Consider the following 18,080-nt stretch of genomic DNA (forward strand, 5'->3'; position numbering starts at 1 on the left):
GACAAAGCTAAGTCGGCGTTCACGGTAATCCGCTTTGACGCTTTCCTTGCCCTCTAATTGGGTTGATAACTTGATATAAAACCGGAACCGGGGCAAACAGAAAAGAGGCGTTAACCATGGTGGCGATCTCTCTCTACCGCGGGAACCTCCACCGGGTTCCCGATGTCCCCCGGCGGTGGCCCATGCCGCCGCCGGCCATATCCCTCCGCCACTTCAAGGTTCTCATGCGCAAGCGATCTCTAGCCCTCTCTCGCCTCGGCGCCTCCTCCTCCTCGTCCTCCGCCGCCGCCACCCTGGTTGGAACTCTAGACGCGAAGGAGGAGGAGAAGGGAAAGCAAGAAGCCGCAGGCCACAATGGCGGCGCTAAACCCGACTCCCCGAAGGCGGAGATTGCTTCCAATCTCAATTCCCAGACGTGGAATTCCGAGCAAAAGAAGGGGGAGGATATGGAAGAGGGCAAGCCGTTGCACGAATCCCAAGGACCCAATGCTCCCGCCTCAAATCCTCCTGTCGGCACCTCTGCCACATCCGAGGAAGTTCGTGGTTCCGAGCTTGGCAAAGGTGGGACGGCTGATGCGAAGTTGGAGGTGAGCAACTTTTACGGTGGGTGGCCTTTCTTGATTTTTAGGTAAATTTTTGATTCCCAAGTTCCATTTTTGCAGTCGGTTCAAGATCTTGATCAATCTTTCGTGTATTGGTTGGCTACCGATCCCTTTCTTTTATACAAATAATAAATCCTTTTTGGTGATAGGAGATCATAGACAACTTTATTAGGGCAAAATATCGCTGGTAAAGAACCAGAATGCCAAACCTTTTTCCCCAGTACTTCAGGGTGGTCTAATCAGAGTAAGCCCATATGCCATTAACTTGAAAGAGAGATAAATAAGTAAAATAATTTTCTGCTAAGAAACCGTGTTACTTATCTTTTAGTTAGGTTAGGCTGCCGCATGTCTTGGCGCAACAACTGCACTAACTTATCTCTCTACCTGAATTGCTTAGCCGAGGGATCCATGCAGAACAACATTTATTTAGGACACCGTGTGTGATGTTGACTGAGGCACGGCAAACTTTATGTTGAATATGTTGGATGGTTATTGGAAAGGAGTGTGCTTAAAAGTTAAAACTAATGGTGGAATACATGTGCTTTAAATTATAGAAGGGTGCTAGTACTGCACTCCTTGACAATTTGTTAGCATGTTAACCATGTTTCTGTATATGCATTGGAATATATTGTGAGGTTTTGAAGTTAAAGCACAAGAAATTGGTGGTTTCTGGATGCTTCTGTTTCCATATTACTCAGCTCTACCATGTTGAGGACTTGCTTGTGTGGTTAGATGACTGCCACTTTTGGTCACAAACATATTCCAACTTGTCTAATTGCTTTTAAATAGAATGAGTCAAGGAGATCTGACCTGAGTCAAGTATAAAGTTCCTTTGATAGCGCCCTGTGATAAGTTGACAATGTTTTACATCCTCTAAGTTGGTTGGCTTCCTGATCATAATTGGGTTCTGTGCTTTGCTACTATGCTAGCTCATACTCTTTCAAAGATGAAATTTTTACATGTCTCCTGATTTTCCTTTCAATTTGTGTCTTTAATGTAACATAAGAAATGGAAATCTGTTATCATTATATTTTGGGCTTGAAGCTACAACTTAGAATACTTATGTTGCTCTTTAGCTTCATCTTTTTTGGGCGATTGCAATTTCCAATAGATGCCCACTGGCTGGTAAACTTGAACGATTATGTGGATGATTAACATCGTAACAATATTATCTAAGGCATAATTATGTGAACATTTGTAAGGGTGAAAAAACACGAGCATAATGTACCAAAAAAAAAAAAAAACCCACAAGCATACAAAACTGCATATCAAGGTATGCTGAACCAATTGGTTCCAGTCGGTTCAGCCTATACCGAATCGGTGCCGTCGGGCACCGGTACGGTACAGCGTATAAAAACGGTTCCGACCCAAATTGCGTCGTAATCGATTGGTTCCGTACTTGTACTGGTGCGAATCGGTCCGGTTCGCGACGGTACAAGCCGGTACTGGTGCGAACCGGGCCGGTTTGCACCGGTCCAACCACATTTTTCCTGAGCGCTCGCGCGCGGGGAAGAGCGCCCACACGGCTAGAGGCCGCGTGGGCCGCTTAATGCCACAGAGTGGCATTTAACGCGTCAGACGTGGCAATTTTTTTTTTTGGGGGAATTGCGCGCGGACGCGCGATTCCCCGCGCAGGAACTGCGCCCGCGGCTGATTCCCCGCGCAGGAACCGCGCCCGTGGCTGATTCCCCAGTAGGGAATCGCGCCTACGCGCGGTTTCCCGCGCGGGGCAGTGTGCCCACGCGGGCTGGCTGGGGAATCAGCCGCGGGCGCGGTTCCCCGCGTGGGGCAGTGTGCCCATGCAGGCTGCCAGCTCGCATGGGCCATTTAATGCCACAGTGGCATTTGACGCGTCCGCTGACGCACGCAGATGCGTTGTTTTTTTTTGATGTCCATGCGCGCGGCTCCGGTTCGGTACCGGTTCAAAGCCGGTACCGAACCGGAACCGTACCGGCCAGTGCTTACCGGTACGCCGGTACGGTCGGTCCGGCGAACCTTGCTGCATATGAATCTGAACTTATAAGATGATTACCATCATGGCAAGTATCAGATTTAGAATTATAATCTTATGAAGTTTGAATACAAGACTACAGCTAGATATAGCTCATCTACTTATTTATATGGTTTGACATTAAAACTTGGAAATCTGAACTCAAACCTTTAGAACTTCCAATTGCTTAAAATTTCCTGAAAGATTCTGAAAATCTTAACCTAGTTATCAGACATTGCTTCCAGAATGTTGAATGCTAGATCTACCATTCATGAGTAGGCACTGTAGCATACTTGATATATATATATATATATATATATATATATATATATATATATATATTGAAATCTCAAGTAAACTTTTATTTATTGCTATCAAATGTTTAAAATTCTGAAACACAATCTATATAGATGTATGGATATTATGACCAGTGGGGTGCTGGACTATCACTGGCATGGTATGTACTGTGCAGTGAAGATGCTTAGCATGCTCTGCACAGCAGCATGCCAGGCACTAATGAGCAGTTGATATTGTATCATCATGGTTTTCTAATGAGGCACCAGCATAGTACAGAGCATGCTAGGTCATATGTGCCAACTGGCGATAAATTCCACTTTAATCCATATTTAAATTTGGTACTCTTATAATTAGAATTGGAATGAGCTGTGAGTTAGAATTTCTGGAAAAATAGTTATCCTAGACGAATTCTTAACTCATGTCAATTTCTTTAAATTGATCTATCAAACTTTGAGGTGATTGTTGACACGCATGGCTTAGAGTTTCTAGTTGTCATTCCTTATTCTAATCATAATCAGTTTGGTTCATCGAGTTTTGTTTTCCTCCTTTTCAACTGGTTCTTTTTGTTGTTGAAAGGTGCATGAATTAATATCATAACTATAGTTTTGTTCTATCTTGATGATTTTGTAGTCAGAATAACTTTTTGAGCTGCTTATTCATACTTAGATTTTAGCTTGTAGTGTGTAGTTATGTGAATCTATAAACAGGGTAAGATGTGCAGCTACCATATCCACTTCTCTTTTTTTTTTTTAATTTTATGTTCAAAGCCAAAATTCTCCTATTCAGCTCTCTTCTTCTTAAGTTTAATCTTCCTGAGGCTAATTGGATATAATAATTGTAATTTATAATAGCCTTAAGTTACAAAATTGTTGAAAACTACTATGTGTATGTGTCGGCTTACTTGTCTGTATATAACATTGTTTTTACAATTTTGAGTATATATCTTTTATTAGGGCTTAAAATGCTTTAGATTTTACTCCCCTACTAAACTAGTTTGGCTATCTTGATCATTTTTATTTGCTAGGTGAGCGACAATCTGAATACTGCTGGTGACAAAAGGGAAAGGAAAAGAGAGTTGGAGAAGAAGTTGCAAGTCTTGAATGAGAAGAAACACCATCTTGTGCAAATGCTGAAGCAGGTAACTCCACTTTCCAATCTTTACAACATTTTGTGTAGATATCAGATCAGAAACACAACACCTGGTAACACCTGGTAGCTTTTTTTAATATATATACATTTCAGAGATTTCATGATTTTAGTAAAGGAGATGATATGTGTCGAGTGATGAGCGTGTTCTTAAAATACAAGCATGCACAACTAGTCTGCTTTCTTGGTCTGACAGCTTGGTTGAAATGATCTACTGGAAGTGATCAAGGAAAGTGATAGCAGCCTTGATAAGGTCCTCTTACTTCTTAAAAGTTATTTATAATTACAATCACTTTTTGTTAACATGATATAAGCCAAGAAAAAATTCAGCTTCACATTATTTAATGTAAGGAGTTGTCTAAATGCATATATATGCTGAGTTACACGCATGAATTTCTGACAAAGAATGCCAGAGTCACCTTAGTTTGGTTCCTAAAAACAGATACCAGTGTAGATTTCATAATATTAATAATTTGTAAATGATAGGGCTATCCTATTATTTTCTAATGCAGCATCAAGTTTATTATAAGATGGGTTTTTGGTAGTTTAATTGCTTATATGTCCTCAGATCTATTTGCTCTCAGTAATACTCAAACTTCATGAAATTTCAGTGAATGTAGGCGTATCTAATGAATTGGTTTATATGGTAGGATGTCTCTTTATGTCCTACAAAGTAAAGAAATTTCTCTTGGCTTGTCTTGACATCATGAATGACTTGTAGTGAATGAAATGCTTATTATATGTGTAACATGCATTTCTGTCGTAGAAATGTTTGTGTAGATAATGCTCTTGTCAACTTGGTGATATCTAGTTGCAGAAAACAGCTCGCATCAGCGTAAGAAATTACTAATGGTATGGAAGGTATAATCAGTGGAGTACAAAATAAACCGACTTAAAAATTTAAATCAAGAAATATTGTTGCAGAGTCTTGTTATGATATGTTATTGTCATGTCAATGAAGCCCTGATATATTTCAAAGGGGCTACATTACTTTCAGCCATATAGTGTTTGTGTGTATCTTCTCTTTATATAATGCAAAACAGTTTGAGGCCAGCCTTTGTGTGGTTGGACAGAATCCTCTGCATTCTCTCTCTCTCTCTCTCTCTCTCTCTCTCTAGTTTGGTTTGCTGCATATTATGGTCTCCTGAGTCATAGATGCAAAATTCTGTCCATTACCTTTCAAACATGGACTCTAAGTAGGCCTGTTAACGAGCCGAGCCGAGCCGAGCCGAGCCGAGTCGAGTCGAGCCGAGCCCGAGCCTGGGAGGCTCGAGCTCGGCTCGTTTCACAGAATCTCAGGCTCGGGCTCGGGCTCGGCTCGGCTCGTTAACAAACCTAATCCTAATTCAAAAAGTAGTAGCATTCCCGTAATTCATTGCTATTGTAGGGGCTCTCTCGTATCAACTCCTGCAGTAAATACCTGTCCATCTACCGAATCATGCCACGTGTCACCTTTTTTCAACCATGTCAGAGCTGCGTTAGCTATCTTCTCAATTAGCATAAAAAAAAAATTCAAAAAAAAATTATAAGAAAGTGGTGATGGTACCGCACCATCACCACTTTCCCGTAATTCATTGCTATTGCAGGGGCTCTCTCGTATCAACTCCTACAGTAAATATCTGTCCATCTACCGAATCACGCCACGTGTCACCTTTTTCAGCCGTGCCAGAGCCGTGTTAGCTGTCTTCCCAACTCGTAGCTTAAATCAGTCCTCTCTACCGTTTTTTCTTATTCCATACCGATGCTACAAAGCAACCTTCCTTATCTCAACATCCAGCTGGCAGCCTCTCAACACGGGATCTACATTATATAAGTTGTTCACGAGGAACATTTAACTAGTAGCTCTCCTCTTCAAAAAAGATATCCATGTTTACTGTTCCACGTGGCACGTTCCGGCGGGCACTGTTAAGTCATGAGCTCCGTTTGGGCTTGTGAGCTGCTCGGGCTCGGGTTTAAATGGGCCTCATTTTAGGCTTGGGCTCGGGCTCATTTGACTAAAGAGCCGAGCTCGAGCCGAGCTTTTATCGGGCCGAACTCGAGCCAAGCCCGAGCAGCTCGGCTAGGCCTAACTCTAAGCCTTGGTTCTTTTTTTTCCTTTTCTTTTATTTAAAGAAAACTTATCACAATTCGTCTCCTGTGGGAAGCAAGATGCTGGAGCCCCAATAAGCTTCCTGATTGGATAGGTTTCCATGCTTGGGTAAACATATTCAATCCTCATGTTAGTATTTAGTTTTCTCAAGCAGAGTGGTTCTAACATTATTAACCAGCATCGTTAAAGATTAAACATGATCATAATAAACCGTTCATAGAAGATGGGATTAGATTGAAAATTTGATACATATTTGAAAGGGCTCATGTGGTAAATATTCCATAATAAACCAAGAAAATAGATCCATGAGAAGGGAAAGTGTCACTCAATAACAAACATAAGCTGCATCTTCATCCATTTATTGCTCTTAAAGGTTTGCCTAGCTTAGTGCATGTCAAAATCTTCTCCAAAGTACCTAGATTGTGCTCAATCTGACATTTTGATTTATGCATACAATTGCATAATTTGGATTCCTCTTTAATGTTTGTTAGATTTGATTAATGCATATGTTTGGGGAAAAACAGCTGACTTTATGCACACATTACCTTCACCAAGATTTTCCTCTTCTTTGAATTGCATTTATTCTGGATAAAGCAGTTGAATCTATGAATATCATCTTCAAACTGGAAGTTTTAGAATGTTTTGGTAAAGTTAAACCTTTGATGATTTTCCCATTATTTTTTATTGTAGTGGCTAACATCCATTATTTTATTCCAACGAAGTTCGATCAATGGTTTAGTAGGCAACCAAAGGCCATTATTGTTAACATGATCTTAAAGAATGGTTTTGGAAGGGTACATTATTTGAAAATATTGCTGTGTTTAAAAGCTTGATGATTATTCTTATGTTTAAAAGGTTGAGTTATACACCTTAGAACTGGGATATAACTTGATGTTGGTTCATAAATTGATTTTCTTCTTTGAATTAAAAAAAATAAATTTTGATAATAAATGTTTTATGCTTAAAGTTTTGAACATTTTTTGGTAGAAGGGTGGTTTAGCTTAAAGTTGTTTTTGTGACCAGCAAAGGTGGGCCTAAATAATCATTATTTCATTGTGAGAGAGGCATGAAATATTCTTCTCATAGAAGATCAATTGCTATTCTTGTATGCTGTATGTGTATGATTATTTTTTTCCAAAATTATTTTTGCCTCCTATATGGGGATACCTGAAAAACCCAGAAACAAAAAAAACCCTCCATAAAACATCTTTAAAAATATTTGAAAGAAGATAAACATAATCTCCTTGTGTTACCTTGAATATGGGGATGATATGGCTTTTTGCCCATCTCATCTGTTGCTGTGATCACCTTTTTTGATTGTCTGTCCACTGTTATTTACAATTAATTGACCGGATCATAACTCATATGAGTTCATTGCTGGGGTGTTGTCAAGTTGTTACCTGGATTCTGAATTTTACCTATTTATTTATGAAAGAGAGCTTAGTTCTCCATGTTTCTCAACATTCAGTGAATTTATGTCACTCACTTTTTGGGAACCATTCTTTTGGACTGGCCAACAGATTTTAAATGCTGAAGAAGAAATAAAAAGACGAAATGCGCAGCCATATGTTATGCGTGCTTCTATTCCTCCACAAGCAGAAACTTTAGTTGACATGGGTTCTGTTACCAGACAGGTTCCCAAGATTAGCGTGGATGTAAATTTCAGTGGTGATTTAGGTGGGGAATCAGATCTTGCTGCTAACCACAATACTCAAGCGTGTCAGTTGAATCACTTGCATGGCACATCTCCATCTGCAGTATCTTTTTCCAGAAATCCATTTGGCTCTTTACAACATAACACAGTAAGTTTTCCATGAGAAGAATGAGTTGCATTTTTTTAATTTTGATTGTCTTCCTGTGCTGAATGTGCTTAAAAGATTTTTTTTTTTAAAATGTGGCCTTCTAGTTTTCTCAAATAATACCTTTGCAAACCGATGGCAGTGATAGGAACATTTGTCCTATTCCATCACATGACAACAGCAAAATACTTGCTGATTTGCTTGGTATTTTCATTTATAAGTTGTTTCTATTAGTTTGCTCCATTGAAAGGTAAGCAAATGTCTGGCCAATAGTGAACTTGCCTGTGGCTGCCCTATTACTCACTTCTTTGTACCTGGTATCTTGGTTCAATCTAATAACTATTTACATGCCCTTATTGACAATTATTGAGTTATGGGACTGAATGAAAATATTGACTTGCTTATTCCGAACTTATTTGCCACTTGAAATATTCTGATTTTTCTTGTATTGAAATTGATAGCCAGAATTTAGTTGGTAGGTTATGACAACAATATTGAGCCTGTAGCATCTAATTAAGTAGTTCTCAGATGAAAACTGTTGTTTTTTGGCACCTTAGATTGGAACAAAAGTAATTCCTAGAATACTGCTGCTTCTCCTCCGCTTTAGGTTTTCTTTAATAGAAGGTCTAGAATTCTATGACATGACTTCTGAAAAGGATTCGGTGATCCTGCATGCAACTGAAAATGATGCTTGACCATTAGCAAATACCAAGACCTTTGCGTACATCTAACTGATGGTAAATTGCTTTAACTTTCTAGGATATGTTTACATCATGAGGAATAGTTGGAAGTAAATTTACATGAAATGTTTGGTTCAGTAACGAGTTATAAAAAATGCCAAATTAGGAAACTCAGATTTGGTGTTGTTTGGACTTTGAAACAAGAGAACCAGAGGATGAAGGCTTTGTATGTGTTCTAAGCCTTGTTTGGCATTGTTGTAGGTAGAAGAGTTTTTGTCTATAGAGTTTTTTGGATAGTAGAGCTTTAAATTAAAAGTTGTTTGCTGTTTGGTGACTACATTTTTGAAATATGTAGAAGTTTAATAATTTTTTGGTAATAAAACTGAAAAAATACTTTTAGTATCAAGAAATAATAATAAAGAATATTCTATAGTTCTTTCAATTGTCTAACCGTTTGCACTATCAAAAACTATTACTATAAAATATTATTAATTTATAAATTATTTATTTTAATATCTAACATAAATAATATTATAAATAATAATATTAAATTTATTGTAAACTATAACAATATTTTTATAGTATTATTATACTATAATAATATGGTATTATTTTAGTATATTATAAAAGTATTCTATTGTAATAGTATAATAAAATTATATTATTATAATATACTTAGTATAATATAATAACAATGGTAATAATATAATATTATAATAATATTAAAACATAATAGCAAATAATAATATTGTTATTAATATTATATTATATTATTATATTGTACTATCAAAAACTATTATTATATATTATCATTGATGTATATATTATTTCTAATTATTTTAAAAAAAATCATTGCTTGGACTTGAACTTGAGTCTCTCGGGTGAGCTTTTGAAAAAAAAAAAAACTTTTCGAAGCATCTTAATTAATGCTTTTGCCCAAAAGCTCTACATTGGGGCTTTTCCCTAGTAGATCTTTTTTGGCTCTTGAAAGAGCCAGAAAACTATTTTCAAATTTTTACCAAACATCTCAAAATCTTTCAAAAGAGTTTTTGACCCTTCAAGAAGCACTTTTTAGCCCTTCAAAAGCAATGGCAAACTAGACCTAAGATGCCTGGATCAAGATCACTGAGTTGGATACTCAATATACATAGCATAGAATATACTTTACCTTAAGAGTTGGTAGTGCTATTTTGAGATGACAATGCATAGGGTAGATACCTCCTATTGTAGGCAAGTATTATAAATGCTATAGATCTTGTTTAAAAGTCAAAATTCTCTATTTGTTCCCTATATCGTTTTTTGGGTAGCAAAGGAAATTTATTAAACATCACCAATTTAGATACTTGTAGCATATACATCCAATCAAAAGATTGGTGGTGTGAAGGAAAATTATTCAACAAAAACGGAAAATAATGTTTCTAACTACTATTGTAATAAGATGCACATTGGTCTGAACAATAACTCATGCTCCATCCAATAGTTTATCGAAGTTATCACAAATAATTTTATATAATCCAGGGGATGAGGGTTCTAAAGAGAAAAAGGTGGTTTGAATTGGAGTCTCCTAGAGGAGAAGGGAATATAGATGACCCAGAGAAGTACTAAGTACTATTTTTGATACATGACACAGCCTCTTCCTATGTAATTTTGAAGAGACATCACTATTGGATAACTTGATCTTTGCTGGTTTAGCTTGCAGCGGCATTTGAACAGTATCAAGGCTAATAGCTTTCTTAACAAGATTAACCATAGCCTCATGGCTTGCTACTTAATGGTCTATGCATGAACTCATCAAGAAAAACTGTTGAATTTTGAATAGATGTAGATGTCAGGCATTGTGCTTGATTCTGAGCTGCATTATTAGATAGTTGACCACAAGTTGGCTGTTTGATGTAAGTTTCTTCAAAACTTCCAAGTAAATCCCACTCCATTTGGTAACTAATCTTCACCAACTCAACTAGGGCTTAGCCCCAAACTGAATCCTTTGCCTCCATTATCTATTTAGGATTATTTATGTATAAAACTCAACTCAACCTACTGCAACCCTCCTCTTTTATCCAGGCTTGGGATCAGCTATGTACAAAACGGAGTCAACTAATCTTCCTCAAGCATTGCTAAAATATCACCACTGTTGCCTTATTCTTCATCTCACTTGCAGATTTTTTATGACTTTTTTGGGCCGAGATGAATAGATGTCATTGTCGATCCCTTGATTATAAGAGATTAAACTCCATTTATTTCTTACTAATTTGAAATTTGTCCGTCTAGCATGACTTATCTTGCTAATTTGAATAATAACATCTTTGATGCTCTCTCATTTTGGTAAATTACAGACAAAAATCAACAATCCCTTCAAACTTATAGGGTGAGAATTAACTTGATTATGTCCATGCATGGTGCTTCACCATTTTCATGTGTCACAGTGGATGTTACTTGGCACGATGCTTAACTAGCCACTGAAATAGTTTCCATATTGGCTTCTGCTTCATATTGGGCTGTAAAGCAACTAATATGGTGCAGTTAGTGGCATGATTATTGTGGTCACGTTTCCCTTGGTCATCGGACGAACACATCCGGTGAGCCTTAACCTCCGTCCAGATCTCCTCTGGGTTCACACTTGAGGAGGTTGATGATGTCCCCAAAAGGTGCATCACTAAAAAGGACCTTTGAGGATCAAAGCTTGGCAATGGTGATTTGCTCCTATAAGGTGATCGAGACGAGCTTCAAACCAACAACCATTATCCGAACAAGGTCTTGTCCTCCTTACCTTACGAAGAAAGGACTGCAATGCTGCCATCAGCTGGGAAGGTACCAATTGATGAAGCAGTATTGTCCTACCAAAGTACTTCTTGTCCAACCGGTGATTGGTGATAGCATTCTTGTTAATGATGTCCAATTTGTTTGCAGTGAAAACATACAACCAAGGCATTTTCATACATAAAGGACTGCAAGAATTGCCTTCCATTTTAGTTCACTATGACTCCAGTCTCCAGGGTCCAGTGGTTCAATGAAATCAATTTGTACACAAGCTCTAGTGTAGTCTATCTTTGCTAGGTGTTCTATACAAGCATCAAGCAAAAGAGGTGTTCTTGTAACTTTTGTGATTTGCAAGAAAAAAGGTTTGGACCAATACTCCATTTGAAGTTGGGGCAAAAGGATCCAAACAGTCGCATATTTAATAACAGCGTCATCAAGCCGAAATCAGGAGGCCATCTCTCCAATGCTAGAGCATGCCTAGTAGATGCCCATGGTCCTTTAGATAGGATGCTGGGGAGGTCATCTTCTGTTTTGTAGTGGAAGAGGAAGAAACAATGATAAAGGGAGAACACCTCAAAGTCATTCTTTAACTTCCATTTGATCTTTAGATCTCGAGTGACAAACTCCAAAGAAACCCTTTTTCCTTTAAATTTCTGCACAAAGGAAAGCCTCCGTGATTTATGTTCATCCTTGCTACATTGTCAAAGAAGTTAATGACCCTATCAAAAGCCTTTTAAAGCCTAGCAACATCCTCTTTAGACACCCTTTGTGCCTCCCACCTTGGGGGACAAATGCCTTGCGCAACATCAGCCCAACTCTTCACATCATCCTTGGTTGAAGTTTGATCCTTTCCTTTCATAGGAATGGCAAAGGTTTCCAGTGGTTGCTTCCCTTCTCTATGTGTAACTTCACCTTGAACTCTAGATGCTTGCTGTTGCTTGGTATCTCCTGTCAGTCCTGGACTACTAGACATTTCTTTATGCCTAAAAGATGCTTCTTTGAAGCTTCTGCTTGTCACTTCCACTTGGGTTTCCTACCCTTTTTCTTTTAGAGGAAGGAAAAATCTTTTCATTCATTAAAAGATGTAATAAATTGTTCTAATTTTATTAATGATTTTGACTTGACTGGTTTTGCCTTAAAATTTGGTCAAGACTGGCCATATCTGTCTGACTTCAGAAATGGTAATTGTCATTTTGCCTGCTGCATGAGAAGAAAGAGCTTGTATCTCACAATGGCCTCTTTCTATCTGCTATCTTTCATTTTATATCTTGGTAACTTTGGAAATGGTAATCTTGGTATCTTGCTAACTTTGGAAATGGAAATCTTGTCATTTTGTCATACTATGTAACCACAGGAAAAAGAGTTTGTATTTGATAATGGCCTTTTCAGGATAGACTTGGAGGCACTAACTTTATCGAACTTGTCAAAGGAAAAGTTAAACTTGCTATCCCGAACTAATTTATACGAAACATCACATCCATTACTACTACTAGTTATAAAGTTAAGTACAAAATATTTATGTCTCCTCTAGGATAAGAAAAAAAGGCTACTTACTTTTGTCTAGTCCAGGAACTAAAATTAGTTTTTACCAAAGATCAAACACAAAAAATGGTGTATTTTAACCAAATGATATGAGCTGCAAGGGAGAACTAACAATATTTATTTAACCTTCTCAGCCTTTTCAGCTATTTAAATCTCTAACTTGTTTTTGAAAGTGCACCAAACTTTCAGAGTTCATCCTCCATCTGTTCGAGGAAAAATTACCAGTATATGATTCAAAACCAATAGCTAAAACCTTGCTATTTTTCTTTCAAATGTTTTGGTTTATAATTGATCTTGAGATGGTCTGGCTTGTTTCAGAGAAATAGTCATTTTCTTGATTCATGCTGGTGGCTTTCCCTTAAAATGGCTCTTCTTATCTTGTTGCATCTTGTTTGTTTTTCTATCTTTGTTTCTTTGATGGTTTCTTGGAGTGCAAAGTGATTTTGGGCTATGCTTCCACTAAATGAGTTAACCTAAAATGATTTTATAATTTTTATCCTTTTAACCTTCAACACATTGACTTTGTAAGCACCATAATCTGTTGATGGTCATGTGCTATATCAATAATAATTCATGTCTCAAAGGATATACTGGAATTTTAATGCTGAATAGTTGAGTTTTATAATTAATTAGCTATTCAAAACATCTAAGCATGGTTTGCTGTATCGGTTGATACCGATGTGTACCGACTATATCGTATCGTATTGGTACCGAATCAGTACGTGGTACAGGGGGTCTACTGAGTGTCGGTAAGCCGAACTAGCCTTTGTATCGGGCGTACTGACACAGTAATGGGATGGTATTTGTATGGAGCCAGTACCAAAATGGCACACTTTGCATCAAAGACTTTTCTTTTTAATTAATACTTATATTATGAAATTTTATGGCTTTTTAGCTTTGATGAGTCTATAGATCTATTGTAAGAGCTTCCTAATAGCTTCATGATTGTTGTATAGTTACCAAGTACTATAATGATACCTTATTCGTATGGTATGTATAGCTTGCATAGATACAGGGTTGGGAGACCCTTTTACCTCGTCCAACCATGGTACTGCTTGAAATGGGATAGTACAGGGTCGATACAATATGAAACCAAGTAGAACTGGTCAGTTCCACCAAATACAAGCGGGTTTAGCCTCTACACTGTACCGAGCCTCGATACCCCTATCGGTGCTTTACTGGTATGGTATAATACGCTTCGTATGAGGCTGTATGGCAAGCCATAGAGCATGTGTTCCGGACTGACTGCTCCTTAGTCACTAGTTTGGTCATCTTATCAGCTAAGTACCATTTCTCTTTAAGATTGGCCATTTGATCCTATTTGTTGATTAATAATGATTTTCATGCTATGTAATACCTTGTTTTCGTCAATTAAGAGACATAGTCCTTGGGCATGCGCCATATCACTAGGTAGATTGGTTATGGTTGCATAGAGGAGAAACTTACCGATTGATTAAATAATTTCTCATATGCTTGATGTTAAAGTTTGACTTGGTATTACATGCAGTTTGCCTCCCATTTCAGATAGTGTTTTAGCAAATATTCTGGCTCTCAATGAGTGGGCATTGGAAGGGTAAAGTTAACCTCTAGTCTGTAGGTTTGATGGAGTGGATAAAGTGTAGCATTGTGACAAAAAGCTGTTAATCTTTTTGTTGGGGTCCTTATAAGGCTCTATCAACATCTCATCCTTTCATAAGAGTTGGGGAGACAGTTTAGATTGAATGAAGTGTAGGATTGTGACAAATGGCCATTAATCTTTTGGCTTGTATCCTTATAAGGCTCTACCAACATCTCAATCTCTTGCAAGAGTTGATGAGACACATAGTTTAGCATTAAGGGCTGCCATTTTTAAATTAATATGAGCTGCTAAAATGGTTCGAGTGATCCTTTGCCTGCTCTTGCTTTTGCCTTCCATTTGTCGCAAGTGGCTGCTCAAGATGGGTTATTAATTTGGACAATAAATTTGATTATTCTTCTCAATATTGCACCTCAAATGCTGCAGCAAAATTCATGCAGGAGATTGTATGTTAAAATTCAGATTTTATTGACAAATAACTGATCAATTGTCTCAGAGCTTCATTATTCAGTCCTTGGGCAAGTAGCATTGAACAAGGTTGGGTCTTTGCGGGCAGTGGTTGAAGTGCATGTCCTTTGTTAAAGGAGTTTTCCGTGTTTCGCAGCGAAGTGGTAGTGGGAGCAAGATCTTATAGAACTTGTACCACTCCACGTAGAAGAATTTGGTTGCTGACATTGGCATTCATAAGTTCCATGCTGATGATGTCAACAAGACTAAGCATAATTAACAATATAAATAAATGTTAAAACAACCAAGTAGAATAGTAGTTTATTTTTAGCATGGCATAGCATCAAGAAAACCATGGATTGACCAGGAGCTGCAAGTATACTCATTAATCACGTTTCAAAAGTAGTTAAGCTTGGAAATACCAAGAAGGGTATCATACTGAATTGTTTAGGGTGGACTACTTGGGAAATGATGAACCAATTGAGAAATATTTGAGGAGGAGGTTGTAGGATGAAGTGATGAACTACATGGGTTCCAAACAGGTTAAACAATTAAAAGGAAAGGATATACAAAGGCTAAAATATTAGATGGTGAAGATATGTAAACATAAATCTATGAAAGTCCAGCAGGAAAAGAAGGGAAAAAGAAGAGAAAATGGGAGTAGGACTGGTGCTGGAGGATATGGATGACAAAGTAACAAGATCTATCTTTAGGAGGATCAGATTGCAACCTCATCCTCTACAAAGCATATGTCTATATCTATCTATCTATCTATAAATATACACATTCTTACACTTTTGTGGGACTTAATCTATTATCAATGTAGTAATGCGGTAGTAATTAAAAATTATTACTTTAATGTTATAAGGAAAATGTGACTTCTTATCATAGAAATTGAAAAAAACTTTAGTTTAAAAGCAAAAGCAAATGGAAACCGTCTTGTTAAGATCAAATGTTTGTAACTTCAAGGCTATCCAACTGTGAAGAAACTGTTGAGTTAAATTATACCTAAGGGATTGTAGAGTTTTCTGAGGGAGTTAATTTATTTTTATTGACTACCTTGTAGAGAGATAAACATAAGGATTTCTCAAGAACTGTTCTGCTAAGTGAGGTTATTTGCAATTTATTAAGACCCATTTTCCCCTTAATTTTATCAATGGAGGGCGGCACTTATTGGTAGATTACCATCTTTTAGGTGAATATTCATCACTAGAAGAAGAAGACAAAATTGAGAGAGAGGAAGGTATTCTATCTATTTCTTTTTTAGTCCAATTTGTGATCTTTGACTAAAAGCTCTGTTAGAGATGAAGGGACATTTGTCGAAGGATTCCCTTAGATGGTAACACTTTTTATCCATATCTCTGCCTCTCTTTCACCTTATTAGAAAAATTTTAAATTACAGAAGGATCCTATGGATCTCAGTGAAATATCCTTAGCAATTATGGTCCATGAATTATATGCATAGAAAATTAACTGAGGAAATCATCAAATGGAACAGACTATTTTTCGAGAGAAAGGGAGGGTGTCCGGTCCGCAATATGACTATCTAGGTTGGGATTCTTGGGGATGCACCACCCATGACTTGAAGCTAGAACTTTTAGTTGCCAAGCAAAGGGGTGTGACAATCAGGGCAAGCCCCAATCGACCGAATGGAGCGAACTATTTATTTTCCATTCTTGCAGTACCTTGAGGCATTTATTTGTTTTTTAATTTGTTTGTTTGATGACTAGTGTGGTAGAAAGCTTGGTCAAAGTTGGTTGAGAGCGGGATGTGAACCCAGGTCACTGGCATCAATGACCAGCAACTTTGCAAATGGAGCCAGTCGGCACCCTCTACTTCTTTCAAGTTTGATTAAAGCTACTCTTGTATGGATAGAATGGTCTATGTTTCCCATATGACTTTGATGATGATAGTGGATTTTATCCGTTGGAAGAACCTCGCCCTGCCTGTTATATTTATTTACAACATGATTCTGATTTATAATTTACTCTGTCGTTCTCTAAACATAAATTTTGCAGGTCCATTCCCCTAGGCCGAGTTTGGCAGCTGTTGGCCATGGGCAAACGACATCCAATGCATTGATGGGTACTGCCATTGCTAGTCCTTCCCGCTTTGCTCCTGCTGGTCACCAGGGCCATTCTATGGGTCTTCCACCTGTCTCATTACCTGGCACCAATTACATGGCATTGTCACCATCGCCAGCAGCATCTGGAGGTGTGTCCTCAGCCTTCAGGGATTCTCGCATTACCCATTCCTCATGAAGCAATACGCTGTCTGTCATGCAGTTTGTCAGCTAGATGATTTATTATATGTCGGTGTTCAAGCAACCATATATGTTGCAAAGCCTGGTCACCTCGTTTTAGGAATTCCTTCTCGTAACCCTCTTGCCTGTTTTCTTGTGGTTGGTAGCGCATCTCTGTTCTTGTGAAAAGATCGAGGTCCTATATGCCAAAGAGACTGAGATTCTTCAGGCCGTGTTACGAATTTAGAACAAACAGATGAATCCAGAAAAAAATCCAACTAGCACTTGTGGATTTCGCTGTCTATGATCATGCCAGTCTCTTGTCCAGTGTTGTAGCTTCTCCTTAATGCATGGGATGTCCAGTGTAAATAATTTTTTCAGCTGTCTAAGTCAAAATATTCTCCGAATCATCATCGAAAGGCTTTGGGGTTTCATTTTGTCCATCGACTTTGACCTCTCTAGTTTCTGTACATCAAACTTTGTTGTAACTCTTCCATCTATAATCTTTCAAACTGTAGCATAATGTCGTAGAGTTGCTCTTTGGTTGCATTAAATTATTACGCTCTACTCCGTCCGTGCCCACTGTCTTTCAGGTCTCTTATTCGGGGACTCGGCAGTGTGGATATTGAAAAATTTCATGGTATTTCAGGTCTTTTATTCGGGGACTCGGCAGTGTGGATATTGAAAAAATTCATGGTATTGGCCAAACCACAGAACTTGGAAACTTGATATTAAGGATTTTGAAGGAAGGAGAAGCTATTGGAATGTTACCCCCCAAAGATTTACAGCAGAAAAAAACTCTGGATCCCTTCTAAACCCTCCCGTATTTTCCTCCTCCCCTGACTTTTCTAATGAATGACCCAGATTCTTCTTGACCTTCCCTTTCGACGGCCTTGCTCTCCTTAGGCTGTTC

At 38.0% G+C, this 18,080-nt stretch overlaps 1 protein-coding gene across 2 annotated transcripts; it reads left to right on the top strand.

Moving 5' to 3' along the window:
• The first annotated feature begins 90 nt into the window (after positions 1-90).
• LOC103715733 lies at positions 91-17,684 on the top strand. 2 transcript variants are annotated; one of them, XM_026807950.2, is made up of 5 exons: positions 91-587; positions 3,914-4,027; positions 7,759-7,926; positions 16,944-17,139; positions 17,335-17,684. In XM_026807950.2, exons 1-5 carry the CDS (start codon positions 117-119, stop codon positions 17,412-17,414), a joined length of 1,029 nt encoding a protein of 342 aa, XP_026663751.2. In that variant the 5' UTR covers positions 91-116; the 3' UTR covers positions 17,415-17,684. The 2 variants fall into 2 exon arrangements, with proteins under 2 accessions (XP_026663751.2, XP_026663750.2); XM_026807949.2 differs by having other exon boundaries at positions 92-587; positions 7,645-7,926.
• The last annotated feature ends 396 nt before the right edge of the window (positions 17,685-18,080 follow it).

The sequence above is a fragment of the Phoenix dactylifera genome, unplaced genomic scaffold (assembly GCF_009389715.1).
Source record: "Phoenix dactylifera cultivar Barhee BC4 unplaced genomic scaffold, palm_55x_up_171113_PBpolish2nd_filt_p 000076F, whole genome shotgun sequence".
Classification (NCBI taxonomy): domain Eukaryota; kingdom Viridiplantae; phylum Streptophyta; class Magnoliopsida; order Arecales; family Arecaceae; genus Phoenix; species Phoenix dactylifera.

Bases quoted from the DNA above. Each gene is read 5' to 3' on its own strand.
- LOC103715733 (XM_026807949.2), top strand. From the start codon at position 117: ATGGTGGCGATCTCTCTCTACCGCGGGAACCTCCACCGGGTTCCCGAT. The intron at 7,927-16,943 runs GTAAGTTTTCCA...TAAATTTTGCAG, and splicing joins GCTCTTTACAACATAACACA to GTCCATTCCCCTAGGCCGAG. The intron at 17,140-17,334 runs GTGTGTCCTCAG...TGTGGTTGGTAG, and splicing joins ATCGCCAGCAGCATCTGGAG to CGCATCTCTGTTCTTGTGAA.